Source organism: Pseudoliparis swirei, chromosome 8 (genome assembly GCF_029220125.1).
Source record: "Pseudoliparis swirei isolate HS2019 ecotype Mariana Trench chromosome 8, NWPU_hadal_v1, whole genome shotgun sequence".
Classification (NCBI taxonomy): Eukaryota; Metazoa; Chordata; class Actinopteri; order Perciformes; family Liparidae; genus Pseudoliparis; species Pseudoliparis swirei.
Window position 1 is genome coordinate 16,931,390 of NC_079395.1, and position 16,398 is coordinate 16,947,787.

Consider the following 16,398-nt stretch of genomic DNA (forward strand, 5'->3'; position numbering starts at 1 on the left):
GAGTTGAGCAAATGGTGCCATACTGAAGGCTGCACCATCTAAAGGAGGAGAGAAATCCAATGTTCTGTTCCACGGGTTGCGTTACAGTGTGGCGGCTCTTTACCTGGCTTGGAGCCCTCTGGAACAGTGCCGTTCCAGATCTGATGGGTGAACTCGGGTCTGTTGTCGTTCATGTCGATCACATTGATGACAATGTCAATAGGGTTTTCTACCTGGCTGCCGTTGAGGTCCACTGCATGAGCTCTCAGCTGGAGGAAACACAAACACATGTGGGCTGTAGGACCGCTGGAGCGGGGACGACTCAACTGAGCAAACAACGAGTCGGGGGGGGGGGGGGGGCTGCTCGCTCAATGTCACCAGGTGAACTCTGCATTTATTTCACTCTGGTGATAACACCAGTCGACAGCACAAGCCCTTCAGCCGCGTTTACACTAACCGATTCTACCGTGTTCGGTACCGTTGCCGACGAGTTCAGCACAGGTTCACATCGGAATGAGGAAAACAATCTGCGTTTATTAATTAGTTTGCGTACTTCAAGTACATCTCTCCTACACACGGCGACCAGGTTGGTGCCTTACACAGAAGTTTAATTGGTTAGTACTAAATGAAAAAACAAGGCTATGGACATACTCCTTGATATGCAATACCTTAAAGACATGTTAAAGTGTAAATAAATCACAAGTTACGTATGTAACTATGGTTCTATGAATCCTGGATGACCGCCAGAGGCGGTGCTTAGCACTGGATATCTTCCGTCTTGCGCATAGCAGGTCGAGTATTAATAACGACAAAGTCACCCGTGACCTCGGATGACCCGCCCACCGGGTATAAGTTCCGGTGTCATCCCGAGATCAGTCCTACGGAATCTTCTCGCGAACTCACGAGATTCCGAGTGACCAAGAACTCTGGCGGTCATCCAGGATTCATAGAACCATAGTTTTAACTTGCGTTCTATTTCATCCTTCCTGACCGCCAGAGGCGGTGCTTAGCACTTATATCAACAGAGTCACGAGGAATCCCAAGGAAACTACCTCGTATGACTCAAGCAGAGGATTTGGACGGAGAACCACCTGCAATGCATGGAGGGTGTTCCCGTTCACTCTGTAGTTTCTGGTGAATGTGCTCAACGATGCCCCTGAGGCTGTTGCACATATATGCATCTATATTCCCTACGGGCATACCTCTCAAGGTCGCCCGTGATGTAGGAACGCTGTCGGTAGAACAACCCCCTGCTCTGGATGGCAGAGCACAGACGTTCACCACCTATGTACAGGCACTGTTTTGCAATGGCATAGCCCTTCTTAGATCCACCCTAACTGACTAGTCATGGTGGTCAAGCTGTGCAGGCTGGACAGGCTGGTTGAGACCCGAGCGTGCCAGCACCCCTGGGGGAAGCCACTGCCTTAGGCCGCAGTGTAACACCCGAGCCATCTGAGTTCCCCTCAGACAAGGCTCATTGACCGACAGGGCGTGTAGCTTGCCTACTTGCTCTGCCGCAGTTATGGCAAGGATGAAAGGTCTTTGCCGACAGCAACCACAGCTCTGCCTCTGCCAAGGGTTTGAAGGGAGGCGAGCATAGGGTCTCCAGAACCACGGGCAAGTCCCCTGGAGGAGCCCTCGGGGGGCTCAGGGGATAGTCACTGAGGCCCTCCTTATGAAGAGGGACACCAGCTTGTGGCTGTTCCGCATAATTGTCGGCTTTAGCATGCTGCCATGAAGAGGCAGTTATGTAGGCCCTCAGGATAGAGGCAGACATGCCCTTAACTAGAAGGGATGACGGAGGCGTGAGTACCGTAGGCACGAGGCACCGTACTGGGTCCCTCAGTCCGCCAGTTGGGAAACGGCTTCGGTCTGCACATGTCTTGTAGACGGATAGCACTCTGGCGTTTAGAATAGTCCTTTGGACTGATTCTGTTCAGCTGCTTCTGCTCTCCTGCGGCCAAGCCCTTTGTTGGGCACGGCCGGGATTGGGATGGCAGGTCCCACATGTCAGCGAGGCGCCGTGGCGTCTCACAGCGAAGTCTGTGCAGCCAGGGGAACCAAGTCCTGGCTGGACGCAAGGGGGCCACCAGCAAAATTCGGTGGCGCTGTTGAAGACCCCGAGTAGTTGGCAAGATCAGTGGAAATGTGGGGAACGCCCTGGTTCCGTTCTCCTGGTCGATACCTCGCCCGACAATTGGTCAGGTGAAGGGTTACCGGAGTAAGAAAAGTCAGGAGGGCACGGGAGCTCCGTAGCAGCTCTGCAGCCCTAGAGACCCCTGGAGGTTCAAGCCAACACGTGGTTGAGGCGATGTCTCGCCCAACAAGTACCTATTCCCTAGTATGGCAGGAACTGTTTGAGCGCTAGGTGCATGGCCTGTGGCTCCAGACCCAAGTATTGCGAATAGACTGTCCTCTGGAAGTCCTGTACCGCCAGACTGCGCCCCACCTTGAGAAGCGGGAGTCTGCTGTGGCGACCTCCCGGCGGGGCGGACCCCTTCCCTGGGGATACCCTCTGACGGGTATGCTCTCACCCTCTACAGGGATAGAGCCGAAGGCACCACTGTGACACCCGTCTTGTGCCTGTGGCCCCTGGCGAAGGCTGTTAGGCCCTCCATGTGAAGGGCGCCGTGACAGCAGCCCAAGCATTTGCCCGATAGGCAAGGAAAAGAGGATAAAAGACCACTGCCTGCCCCCTCAGAGAGGGGAAGGCTGCGGGGGATGCCGTCCACCTGCTTGAGTGACGGGCAGGCCCGCTTAGTGGCTGCATCTAGAGCTACACCAATGAAGGTTATGCTCCGAGAATGGCTCAGAAAGCTCTTTATGTTCACGAAGGCCCAACCGGGCAGCGTGAGAAAGAGTGTAAGACAGCTGATGCAGCTGTCAATTTAGAGGATAAAAGACAGCCACCTGCCCCCTCAGAGAGGGGAAGGCTGCGGAGGATGCCGTCCACCTGTCTGAGTGATGGCCAGGCCCGCTTAGTGGCTGCATCTAGAGCTACACCAATAAAGGTTATGCTCTGAGAATGGCTCAGACAGTTGTTTGTTCACGAAGGCCCAACCGGGCGGCGTGAGAGAGTGCAAGCAATGCACTGTGTGGCCTTAAATGGGTATGGCGCACATAGCCAGATCGTCCAGGATGGCAGTATCCTCACGCCCTGGTGATTGCAGGGCGGCAGTAACGCCTATTGTAAAAACTCCTGGGGAAGTCCAAATGGAAGAAGCCTGAGAATAACGGCTTTGGAAAGCGAAACAGAGCAACAGTCTGTGAAGCATTCTAGGAACCTGACAAAAGGCCTCCCTTAAGTCGACAGACCTGAGCCGATCTCCTCTGGAGACCACACAAAGGATGTCTGCTGTGCTCAGCATGAGAAAGTCAAGACGTGGCGCCCCTGAGTCTGCGGGGTGTGGACACGGTCCTGCGAAGACCAGATAACTGCTGCCTGGTCTAACCGGCTTGCACCGTGCGCTGCTGCGCCTGTAGAGCAGGTCCCCTGATTTCACTGGGACAGTAGGGAGGTTGTTCCTACATGTCTCCGACGAGGGTGCCTGCGCCGGCCAAACAGCTGGTCTGAACCCTGGAGAGCATTAGGCGCCCAGGTTCTCTTGACGTAAGTGCAAATGCCTGCAGTGAAGCATCACTGAGGCTGTAGTCAGGGGGGGGGGGGGAGTTGCCGTGTAGTAAGCACGGTAAATGGTCGCCTGTGAACCGACTGGGCTCGAGGGCACCGGTCATCCGGCCTCGGAGTCCCCTTGGGGAAAAACGATGGATGCGATAGTCAGCTCAATGGAAGGCATGGGACGAAGGCCACATTTGGCCGTGTCCTGCATGGACGCCGGGGTTCGGTGATCTGTCGTAAGATGGTAACCCCTCAGTCTCTGGAGGGGAGACTGAAAAGGTGGCAGGGCCGGGAATGCCCCTGAAGAATGCACTAGCGTGCGTGGGGTTCCGGCTGCTGTATATCCAGCAGTTCCTGTGCCCTGCGAATGACGAACACGATGGGGCCGTCGACTGCCCCCTACAAGGGGCTATGGCCTGAGGAATGGGAACCAGGCCCAGAAGCGTGGGTGGGCCGCTTGTCCCCGTCCTCCAGTAAGGAGATTGGTGGACACTGCCACTGAGATGTCCTCCCTTGGGAATGGATCAGCCGTGGGTGGATCTGATGCTTCAGTCCTCCCTGCACTAGGGTGGCGATTTATCTGAGCTAGTTCTGCGGTCAGCAGACCTACTCTATAAGCTAGCATACCCGATTGAACTCTGCTAGGGGAGCCCCTGCGGCTCCTAGCCGGCGCTTGTAACTGGTCGGCTGGCCTGGAGCTGACCTGACCTGTCTGTTGTGGTCCTAGCAGTAGCCAGAGTGAGCGCACTCCGCTACTGCAGCCCAGGTCCTGTGGAGCAGGACGGAGACAGCCCGTCTAGTGAGGGTAGAGCCACCGCTGGCCTCACTAGCTGTCGGATTTAGCGTAGGCTCCTTTAGCCTGAGTGGACACACTCTGCTAGCTATGCACGGCGGCAATGCTACCAAGGTCAACACACACGCTATCCCAATCGCTACAGAGAGCCGGTCGCGCCAGTGTAGCAGCCTGGCGACACCGAGCGGACGCGCTCTCGTTAGCACACAGTTAGCAGGGGCGAGAGCTCTGCTACTGTGGGATATGCAGTCAAAGACAACAATTGTATTCGATCTCACCCGATTGAAGCTTCGCGGTGAAGGTGCTCTGGTGGAGACCGAGAAAAACCTGTGCGTTCTCCGGTCCGCCTCGACGGTCCGCCGTAGAGAAACGCAACGTCCTCCTCGGAGGAGGAGAGCTCGTCGCAGCCTCTGGAGGGCGACGGATCGCAACTCCGACCATTTGGTCACAAGGCTCCCCGCGACGAGCTTCAGTTAAACTTCAGCCTTTAGCTGATGCTAACGTAGTAATTCCGTTAGCTTGCGTTTGCGAGAAGATGAAAAAGGACTGGTCTCGGGATGACACCGGAACTTATACCCGGTGGGCGGGTCATCCGAGGTCACAGGTGACTGTCGTTATTAATACTCGACCTGCTATGCGCAAGACGGAAGATATCCAGTGCTAAGCACCGCCTCTGGCGGTCAGGAAGGATGAAATAGAACAATGTTGAACGGCGTAAAATGCGAATGACTCACACGAGTCCTCCTGTATTGATCTACACTGTGCAGAGAATGGACGCCTGTGAAGGTTTCTTGCTGTGAAAGTCTTTCGTGACCTTCAAACCTCACGCGAGTACATTTCCACTACCCTGTTGTGTTAAAGCACATGCTTCAATAGCGTTGAAAGCTAAGCTATATAATTCAGAGACCACTGGGATGTAATGGGAGAACCACTGATGGATAAAGCAGCGCTGAAGGAGCTGGAGGTTCACGCTCCATCCTCGACATTCTCAGACGGATAAGTCGGACTTCCTGGGTCTTTATAGGGTCCGAGGAGGCCCGTGTAGGCTACGCATGGACCCTCGAGCGCATGACATGTACAGCGCGGACACAGAGAACCTCATATTCCATTTCTGACGACATTATAAAGACTTCTTTGGTTTCGTGTGTGACGTACATGGAAGTTGGAGATGTGCTCTCGGTCCAGGGGCTTGCTGACAGACAGCTCTCCGGAGATCGGTTCAATGATGAAGATGCCGGTGGGGGGCTGGTCAGCCCCAGGACCCGTCACACTGTATCTGAGGGACCGGTTTTTGTCATGGTCCGACCGGATCTGTGGGTGGAAAGACGTTTTAATGACAGCTGCAAAGCAATGACGGCCGTACGACTTCATTTGTTGTTTTAAGCCGATTTCATATCCGATAACCACATGGGCATATACAAACACTTGTACCGAAGTCTATGTGTTCATGGGATTAATTATTTCGGCACCGATCACTGTATTGGTATCCAGATAGATTGCTGTGTCAGCAAAAGAGGGCATATGAAGAGAGAGTGTGTGTCCTGGTGTTCTGGGCCGTCTATCCCGTTTGCCATGTAAGCCGAGACGCTCCGCGTCGACAACCTGGATCCGTGCTGAGCAAACGGAGTATTTCCTCATCCTGCTACCATCCATTACAGCCCAAAAACATCCTTCTAATATGACCGGATTAAAGATAAAAGTACACAAATAGCATGTTCGGAAGACCGGTTAACATGCTGAAAACAGGATCTACTTCTTGGCCGTCCCTGGGAGCATCGCTTGTCCTCTGGGAGCCCTCGACACCCGCCGCTGACCAGAGAATAGCAGCAAATTAATTTGGCCGTGTGTCTCCTTGAGTCACGATAAATAGAGTATGACAACAGGCAACCGAGGAACAATCGTGCTGGTGGCCACTTCAGATTTCTCTCTGCCGCCAAGTAATGCCAGGTTACATTAATAACCACCCGGCAACCATTCCCCCTGAAACAGAAGGTAAACTAGAATGGGCACTCGGTAGAGCGCATACCTTCGCATATCACAAGATTGGGCATTGAATTATGAACATTTTGGCATTAGTTGCATGCCAATTGGATATAAATTGACCGAGCTATGGTAAAAAGAAGAGTTTGACCTTTTCATGACCTTGACCCGATCGATCCCAAAGTCTAATCAAATGGTCCCCGGATAATAACCAATCATCCCACCAAATTTCATGCGATTCGGTTTTAAACTGTTTTTGTTATGCGAATAACACGCATACAAATAAATAAATACACGGCGATCAAAACATAACCTTCCGCATTTTCAATGCGAAGGTAATAATACAGCGGGGGGGGGGGGGGAGAAAAAAATGAGCTATGACCTTTAGTGAAGTGCTGCAACTACGAAGCCTTTGGTGGAGGCATTAGTCTAATGTCTGTGACCCTCTGAGTCGGAGCTCAGGGCAACGGGCACCTTCAGCTTTGCCGTATCTAGCAAAAGGAATTTATTTTCATGCTGTGTGTGTGTGTGTGTGTGTGTGTGTGTGTGTGTGTGTGTGTGTGTGTGTACATACCCGGACAAGCTCTAGTGGGAATGGGCCTCGTGAGTTCTCCGGGACATTGATTGGGGGGATGACCCAGTCTCTCTTTGTGCGTTTGAGTTGGCTGTCCACGTTTCGTGATGGAAACACTATTTCCTTCAAATCCTCGGACACGACTGGCGGGGCGGCAACTTGCTGGACCTGTGAGAAAGAAAAAATGATTAAGTTCAAGGGCTGGACGATGATCGCAGCATTTGCAGGAAAATAAAAAATAAAAAAATCACACTGCATCAGATTCATCTTCAGTCGCCGGCGGCACGGCTCCATGGGCCGCCTGCAGGCGACCGTCGGATGGGTCGTTATGAAATGTCAGACGGGCGTTCGAGGCCCCCAGAGGATGAACCCTATGGCGTCAGTGATCTCCTCAAGCGATCCTCATCGGTTAATCTCGTGCCAGAATCGGGTCAAAATACTCTATACATCCAATAACCCGAGGACAAAACACTGGCATTGTCCCCGGGCCTAAAGTCAGCCTCACATCTCGTCATTGTGTTTATCCTGCTGCTGCGGGCCGACTTCCATCTTGGTTTTTATCAAAAAGGAAATGGATGTGGTGATAAAAGGAAGCGGGCTGCAATTTCCCGCAAAACTAATAAACTCTTCCAAATGTAATTTAATAGCACGCTATCCATTTTGTGAGACTTTCTTTGTGCCGTAAAATATCTACAGTACATGATGTGATGAAATGCTTTGCGTTAAACGGCAGAGCCCGTCTCGTGTCCTGATGAAACGCGCCCACACACAGACCGGCTTCCATAATGGATCTGCCATCCTCCCTCGGCTGTAATGAATGAGATCTGAAACAAGGGAGGATGGTACCTGCAAGCCAGACACTAAAACACACAGATGGCTCAAATTGCCGATGCCGCCACAGAGACTGAAGTAGTGGCAGGGAGCGTTGAAATAACCTTGAACACAATGAGGCAGGAAGGAAAACAATGTGTCGTATCCGTCAATGTCAATGAATAAAAGCTGGGATTTCAACGCTTGATGCATCCTCCTTACTGCTGCCCGCAATTATTGGGATGTTGATTGGTTGCGAGGTAGTCAAGTCCTACATAATTCCATAAAGTGTCCCACGTAAAAATACAGAAATTAATTACCTCCGTGTCACCTTGTAGCGTGACCCACATCTCCCCGGCTCCCTGCCCTCCCGACATCTGGGGAGCTGTCGCAGGGCGTCCACTAATCACGTTTGAAATCGGATCGCGCCGCCTTCGCACGTTGGCGATGCCGAGAGGCAAGCGGACGGACAGCGACGGAGCGTGCCTCAGAAAATATCTATTACCCCATTAGAACGGGCGCGAGTGAGAGCAGTAATTATTTGCAACCTGCCTCTGGAACGATGAACGGCACGGCGGGATCGCTCGGCCATCTGCTGGAGGTCCCGCGCCCATCTACGCTCTCCGAACCCCGCCCCCCTCCTCCTCCATCTTCTCACCAGGAGTCTACTTGAGAGTCCAGGAGAGTGTTCGGCTGAGTGATGACCTGCGTGTGTGCGGAGGGGAATTAGACGAGTGTATTTGTCCTTTTTTAGAAAAATTCTCTCTTTCAGATATCGGCATGTTTTCTCCTCGCGGACGGAGGTCGTCGCACTAGAGGTGGAGACGGCGGGCGAGGACCCTCGCGGTAATGAGGATCTTGTTTGGTTCGTCATTGATTCAAATGTTTCCCCACGGCTGGCGCAACCATGGGACCAATGCAACGAAAAAGAAAAAAAGAGAAAATGGCTGATGTGATGAAGAGATGCGTGATGATTCATGACAATAAGTGCGTCGAGGAGGCAGATAACCGCTCATTGCCTCATAAACGGGGGAGATACAGGAAAGTCAATCCCTGATTTCATTACGGACCAATCGGGGGCAAACGCCACCGCTCTCCACAGGTCAGAGGACTGCTGCTGATGCAGACGATCATTTGTATAAAACATGTACAGCCATTGTGGGCTTCTGATTGTAAACGGCAAAAAAAAAAGAGTGAAATTCGTGAAAGTGTATTTCGGCCTGTGTATTTGCCTTTGACCCGCCGACACCGGTGAGTAATGGCACCATTAAAGGCACATACCTGCAGGAGTCCCTATAGTCGATGAGTGTCGGTGGCTAACGACGCGGTTTTGTAAAGCCATGAAATCATTAACGGCCACAGGTTTAATTTGGGCCCAGCAGACAGTAACTACACACACCTGGTGGTGTTAACTTCTCATCTGCACCCACACCCAATAAAACACCAGCCTGTCCTGGGATCGTCTGCTTTGCTGCCCATTTACAAATGGCCGCTGTAAGTGTATGACAGGGATATAAAAAAAAGGTTTTAAATAAAGAGACACACATTGCTCTTTATAAAACAAATACTGGTGTTGCTTTTCGTTTATTAACCCGTATCAATATTACACCCTCCCCCCGCTTTAGGATTAATTTGACCCCATTCAATGTTTAATGTCGGTGTTCTTTCGGTAGTCAACAAACAAACATAAAGTGCCTCACACTTAAACTTGGAAAACAATATTAATTCTAATAATTTTCTGGAGGTTTTAATTGCTGGCGTCAAATTGAACCCAAAGGGTAAAATATGTTAGTAAATATAAAGGTAACAGGAGGGTGAAACATTGAATCGGGTCAAAATGACCCAGAGGCGGGGGGAGGGTGTAATATTGATTCGGGTCAAAATGACCCTAAGGCAACACAAGGGTTAAGAGACGCCACGAGGCTAATGGTCCGAGATCTCCCGGCGATGATCATCAACGTATGCGCATACAGGCTCACGCATACGCCACGGAGGGGGGTCCGGATGCAGAGCGGAGGATCGTAGAGACGCACCGATCGATCAGCTCGTTTGGATCCGACATCACCGATGATCGACCGATCGCTCTGATATAGCCGATTCCCCGCCGGTGGCATTTATATGCATGAGCCAGGCGAGGATTAGCAGGAACCCGGCGATGGCCACAGCCACGAGACATTCTACACACACACGCAGAAATAGTCCTGTGTAAAGTAAAAAGGCATACATACACAGTATGGAATATTTTCTTAGATTCCTTCTCCGATACGTAAATACTATTTACGTATCATGTTCCCAGTTTACGCACAGACAATATCATTTTCCATTAAAGAGAAGCTAGAAAAATGTTTGCGTGCCGTCAACTGCAGCTCTTCAGAAGAAAGAAAAATGGAAATCGGCAGGTCAGACTGTGTGTGTGTGTGTCTGTGCATGTGTGTGTGTGTGTGTGCATGTGTTTGTGTGTGTGCATGTGTTTGTGTGTGTGTGCGTGCATGTGTTCGTGTGCGTGCATGTGTTCGTGTGTGTGTGCGTGTGCACAAAACAGGACTATTAAATGTGGTCTCCTAAATATTCGATCTCTGTCATCTAAAGCTGTGTTACTAAATGATTTAATATCAGATAATCACATTGATTTAAGTTGTCTAACTGAAACCTGGCTGAGCCATGAAGAATATGTCTGCCTGAATGAATCGACTCCTCCAAGTCATATTAATACTCACATTCCTCGAGGCACCGGTCGAGGAGGTGGAGTAGCAGCCATCTTTGAATCGAGCCTATTAATAAATCCTAAACCTAAATTAAACTACACCTCATTTGAAAGCCTTGTTCTTAGTCTTTCACATCCAACCTGGAAAACACTACAGCCAATTCTATTTGTGATTCTGTACCGGCCACCAGGTCCATATTAAGAGTTTATATATGAATTTTCAGAATTTATCAAGTCTGGTTCTTAAAACTGATAGTTATTATTGTAGGAGATTTTAATATCCATGTGGATGTTGATAATGATTGCCTTAGTGCTGCATTCATCTCATTGTTGGACTCGATTGGCTTCTGTCAGAGTACAGAAACCCACTCACAGCTTTGGCCACATGCTTGATCTTGTTCTGACTTATGGCGTTGACATTGAGCATTTGAAGGTCTTCCCACAGAATCCTCTTCTGTCAGACCACAACCTCATAACTTTTGAATTTATACTACCGGAGTGTACTCCGTTAGTCAAAAGTTTCTACACCAGATGTCTAACTGACAGTGCTGTAGCTAAATTTAAAGCGATTCCTTCTGCATTTGATTCGATACCACGTCTCAATATAACAGAGGACTCCTGGTCTAACTTTAGTCCGTCCCAGATTGATCATCTTGTTGATAGTGCCACAGGCTCACTGAGAATGACACTGGACTCGATCGCCCCTCTGAAGAAGAAGACAGTGAGGAAGAGGAGGTTTGCTCCCTGGTATAACCCTCAGACCCACAAACTAAAGCAAACGTCACGAAAGCTTGAAAGCATATGGCGTTCAACTCATCTGGAAGAATCCCGCTTAGTTTGGCGAGAGTCTTAAAACTTATCAGAAGGCCCTCTGTAATGCCAGAGCAGCCTATTACTCATCAATAATAGAGAAAAATAAGAACAACCCCAGGTTTCTCTTCAGCACTGTAGCCAGGCTGACAGAGAGTCACAGCTCTGTGGAGCCGAGCATTCCTATAGACCTCAGTGGTAATGACTTTATGAACTTCTTTAATGAAAAGATTGTAACTATTAGGGACAAGATTAATAATCTCTTGCCCTTAACCAGTGCCAATCTGTCCTCAAGTGGAATGGCCTTGGAAACCGCTGTATGCCCTGGTGTATATTTGGATGGCTTTTCTACCATCAACCGTGACCAATTATCTGCAACGGTTTCTACTTCGAACACGTCTACCTGACTCTTGGACCCCATCCCGACGAGGCTGCTTAAAGACGTTTTGCCTTTAATTGGCGGCTCTCTATTAGATATTATCAATGTGTCTCTGCTAACAGGCCACGTACCACACTCCTTCAAGGTGGCTGTTATTAAACCTCTCCTGAAGAAGCCCACTCTGGATCCAGAGGTATTGGCTAACTACAGACCGATCTCTAACCTCCCCTTCCTCTCCAAGATCCTTGAGAAAGTGGTCGCAAATCAGTTGTGTGACTTTCTACATCATAATAGTTTATTTGAGGAGTTCCAGTCAGGATTTAGAAAACACCACAGCACCGAGACAGCACTGGTGAAAATTACAAATGACCTCTTAATGGCAGCAGATAAAGGACTCCTCTCTGTACTGGTCTTGTTAGACCTTAGTGCTGCATTCAACACCATTGACCATGACATCCTGTTACAGAGACTGGAGCAGTCGATTGGCATTTCAGGCACGGCACTAAGTTGGTTTAAATCCTATTTATCAGATCGATCTCAGTTTGTATTTGTAAACGATGACGCCTCGATAACCACCAACGTTAGTCACGGAGTTCCACAAGGTTTTGTGCTTGGACCAAATTTATTTACCTTATACATGCTTCCTCTGGGCAATATTATCAGGAAACACTCCATAAACTTTCATTGCTATGCAGATGATACTCAACTATATCTATCGATAAAACCAGAGGAAACCAACCAACTAAGTAAAATTCAAGCATGTCTTAAAGACATAAAAACATGGATGACCTGCAACTTCTTGATGTTAAACTCAGACAAAACCGAAGTAATTTTAATCGGTCCTGAGCACCTCAGAGATCAATTATCTGGTGATGTGGTTTCTGTAGACGGCATTGCCCTAGCATCCAACACCACTGTAAAGAATCTTGGCGTTATCTTGGATCGGGACTTGTCCTTTGACTCCCACGTAAAGCAAATCTCAAGGACTGCATTCTTTCATCTACGTAATATTTCAAAAATCAGGCACATCTTGTCTCGAAAAGATGCAGAAAAATTGGTTCACGCGTTCGTTACTTGAGACTGGATTACTGCAACTCCTTATTATCAGGCTGCTCTAATAAATCTCTTAGGTCCCTCCAGTTGATCCAGAATGCTGCAGCTCGTATTCTCACTAAAACTAAGAAAAGAGATCACATCACTCCTGCACTAGCTGCTCTGCACTGGCTACCCATAAAATCAAGAATCACTTTTAAAATTCTTCTCTTAACCTACAAAGCCTTGATTGGTGATGCACCATCATATCTTAAGGAGCTTGTAGTACCATATTGCCCCACTAGAGAGCTGCGCTCACTAAATGCGGGACTACTTGTAGTTCCTAGAGTCTTAAAAAGTAGAATGGGAGCCAGAGCCTTTAGTTATCAAGCTCCTCTTTTATGGAACCAGCTTCCACCTTCAGTCCGGGAGGCAGACACAGTCACCTCGTTTAAGAGTAGACTTAAGACCTTCCTCTTTGACAGAGCTTATAGTTAGGGCTGAATCAGGTTTGCCCTGGTCCAGCCCCTTGATATGCTGCTATAGGCTTATAGCTGTCGGGGGACGTGTTAGGATGCACTGAGCACCTATCTCCTCTTTTCTCTCCTTTGGGATTAATTTTCATCTCTCAATCACACGTTACTAACTCTGCTTTCTCCCCGGAGTCCTTTTGACTTCACGTCTCATGGGGTCATCGGACCCTATGAGACGGCATACAGGACTGTCTCAGAAAATTAGAATATTGTGATAAAGTTCTTTATTTTCTGTAAAACAAAATGTCATGCATTCTGGATTCATTACAAATCAACTGAAATATTGCAAGCCTTTTATTCTTTTAATATTGCTGATTATGGCTTAAAACTCAAGTATGCTATTTCTAAATATTAGAATATCATGAAAAAGTATACTAGTAGGGTATTAAACAAATCACTTGAATTAATTAACTCGAAACACCTGAAACACATTTTCAAATGTTTGATTTTGTTTGCTGTTATAAATCTTTTTAACTTGGTCTGAGGAAATATTCAAATTTTATGAGATAGGATTTTAGAGTTTTCTTAAGCTGTAAGCCATAATCAGCAATATTAAAATAAAAGAGACAGTCCTGTAGATCCTATCTGCTGATGGATCATCGAGGTCTGGGTCGTGGAATTCCTGCTCCTGACTACGCCACTGTCCTGTTGAGACTCCGCCCACTGTTGAGACTCCGCCCACTCCTCCCCACCGCAATCTGCCTGATGGATCGTGGAGGTCTCCATCGTGGAATATGCCTACTATGAACTAGTCATACACTGTCATATTCATTGAATGTATTTAAACTCTAAATCTGTCCTTCTGTACACATTACATCTATTGCACCTGTCCATCCTGGAGAGGGATCCTCCTCTGTTGCTCTCCTGCAGGTTTCTTCCCTTTTTTTCCCCCTGAAGGGTTATCTGGGAGTTTTTCCTGATCCGATGTGAGGTTTTGGGGCAGGGATGTCTATGTGTACAGATTGTAAAGCACTCCGAGACAAATTTGTAATTTGTGAAATTGGGCTATACAAATAAACTGAATTGAATTGAATGTGTTTGTGTGTGTGTGCGTGTGTGTGTGCAGGTTTAAAGCAGCAGATATGATCTAATTCTGCAGCCTCACATAATCCACTGAAGTCAGAAACCACCACAATAACCGAGTCTTTGGAGCTTCTTTTCATTTCCTGGTTACACGGTGGACAGACACGTCCTCTGATCCACGGCCGACTGCGCCGCGCGTCCAGCGGAGCGCTTTTTTTTTGCGCGGCCCGGAAAAGATGCTCCCCGTCTTCCACGGCGCTGAGAGGTGCGTCCCCCCCTTTTGGATGACGAGGCGATAACCCCACGATCGCAACGTTACGAGGAGCCATTTGCATCTGCTCTTGCTACCCATTGACCGTGTGGAGTGTATGTTTGTGCTCCTGGTAAATTGACACATTAAGTTTTAATTAGCGGGCATCCATCCAGTCTCCCGGAACATCTGCTGCAATTTAGGGAACTAGTCATGTGTGAATGCGCAGTGTGCCTAATACGCGTAAGTTATTGGATGCGAGGGGAGAATTGATCATTCCACCTTTCCGGCAGCGGTAACATCAGTCGACAAACAAGTCACAGATGTCATGGAGGCGGCTGCGCGTGTATATTCACCTGCTGGCCGGAGTCCGCGGAGGCCGTCAGGATGACTCGGGTCACCCATTGCTGCAGCGTGGCGGCGTCACTGGCCTTGATCAGCAGCGGCGAGGTGGCGGCGGCGGCGTGCTGAACGGTCCTGGCAGCGTAAACCGCTCCGTCGGCCTCTATCCGGAAGTCGGTCGGGTTGCTGCATTCGAAGCGCACCGGGCCCCGCCGGCCACAGTCGACAAACGTCACTGCGGGAGACGGAGAAATACAAAAAATAAATTAGCCCCAAAGTGGGAGAGAAACCTGGAGGTAAAACTAGCGCTGGAGACAAAGGAGGCGGGAGACAGACAGCCAGACACAGAGGGTCAACCAAAGGTTTTCTGATTCTCCTTCGCGCTCATGCATTATTCACTGCGAGCTGTGCCCCAAAGGTAATGCTCAAAACAGGTGCAGTGGAGGCGAGAGTTGGGGGGGAGAAAAGTAAAAGAGGTAGGAGGAAAAAAAAAGGAGAATTGTGGCCCTTAAGGTCTGTTAAATGAGATCCTGAAAAAAAAAGAAAAGTAAAGCATTACATTAAAACCCCAAAGTGTAAATTGGAATCAGTCTAAAGCCCCCGCTGCGTCTGCGCTTGAGGAAACACGTCCGGCGCATAAACGCGTTTCCGGGACTCCGCCGGTCGAGTCCCGCTTCATTTCCAGCGGAGGCCATCGCCATCGCATGCTCGCTTTGTCCCCCCATGACACACCGGGCTGCCTGCCGCGCATGACTGCCGCTCCTCCAGAGGCAGGAGGAGGCGTGTGTGATGTTTATTTCATCAGCGTGTTTCACACAGGAAAATATATAAAAAGTATATAAATAAATAAATAAAAACACAAAAACTGGCGCATGCAAACACACACAAACACACACACACTGCAAAGACAGGTGACTCGTGGGGGCCGGAGTCCCACCGGCACAACACCGGTTCATGTTTCAAGTGAGTGACAGTTCAGCCTACGTGGCTCCTATGTGTACACACACACACACACTCGCCATTGTCTGATCCTTTTGTGTGGATATGTTACCCTGAAACCGCCCCCCCCCCCACACACCCCTTGATGTTTAGGGCCCACAAAACGACATAAAAGGAAGAAATCCCTTCCGGCCAAAGACCACAACGTGACTCTCCCGCTGGCGGAGGCTCTGCTCCGCTTTGAATTATTAAAAAGGAGCCGTGGAATTACTTCACAAAAGCCTTGAAGGGGGGGGGGGGGGGGGGCCTAATCTTCCTTTGTGCTGCTACCTTGGAGATCCACAGATATCTCCAGAGTATCGTGTGCACTCGGAGTTCCTCCGGGCATTCGGGGTCCAAAGGAAGTCGTGCGTTTAGCCCCCGGACCGAATTTAATTTCGCCACGTAAACACGCGACAATCAATTGTCCTGAAGCGTGGCGCTCGCTTTGAGGAGGACATCGACGACGGAGCGGCGACGGAGCGCCGCGTGGAGTTTGCCGTCAGTTCGGCGGGAGTCTTTAGTTCACCGTCCGCTGCACTTGTTCCTCTTGAGGGGGCGGGGCTTGTAATGCACAGCGGACAGGCGGACG

General features: G+C 49.5%; 1 protein-coding gene across 2 annotated transcripts in view; it reads right to left on the reverse strand.

Moving 5' to 3' along the window:
* LOC130198549 (cadherin-2-like) overlaps positions 1-16,398 on the reverse strand; it is an 82,420-nt gene that overhangs the window by 26,675 nt on the left and 39,347 nt on the right. For both annotated transcript variants that reach the window (XM_056421744.1, XM_056421745.1), the window contains 4 exons: positions 14,843-15,063; positions 6,946-7,113; positions 5,547-5,702; positions 104-248 (listed from right to left, as the gene is read on the reverse strand). In XM_056421744.1, coding sequence (XP_056277719.1) covers positions 104-248; positions 5,547-5,702; positions 6,946-7,113; positions 14,843-15,063 — 690 coding nt within the window. The remainder of the gene's footprint in view (positions 1-103; positions 249-5,546; positions 5,703-6,945; positions 7,114-14,842; positions 15,064-16,398) is intronic.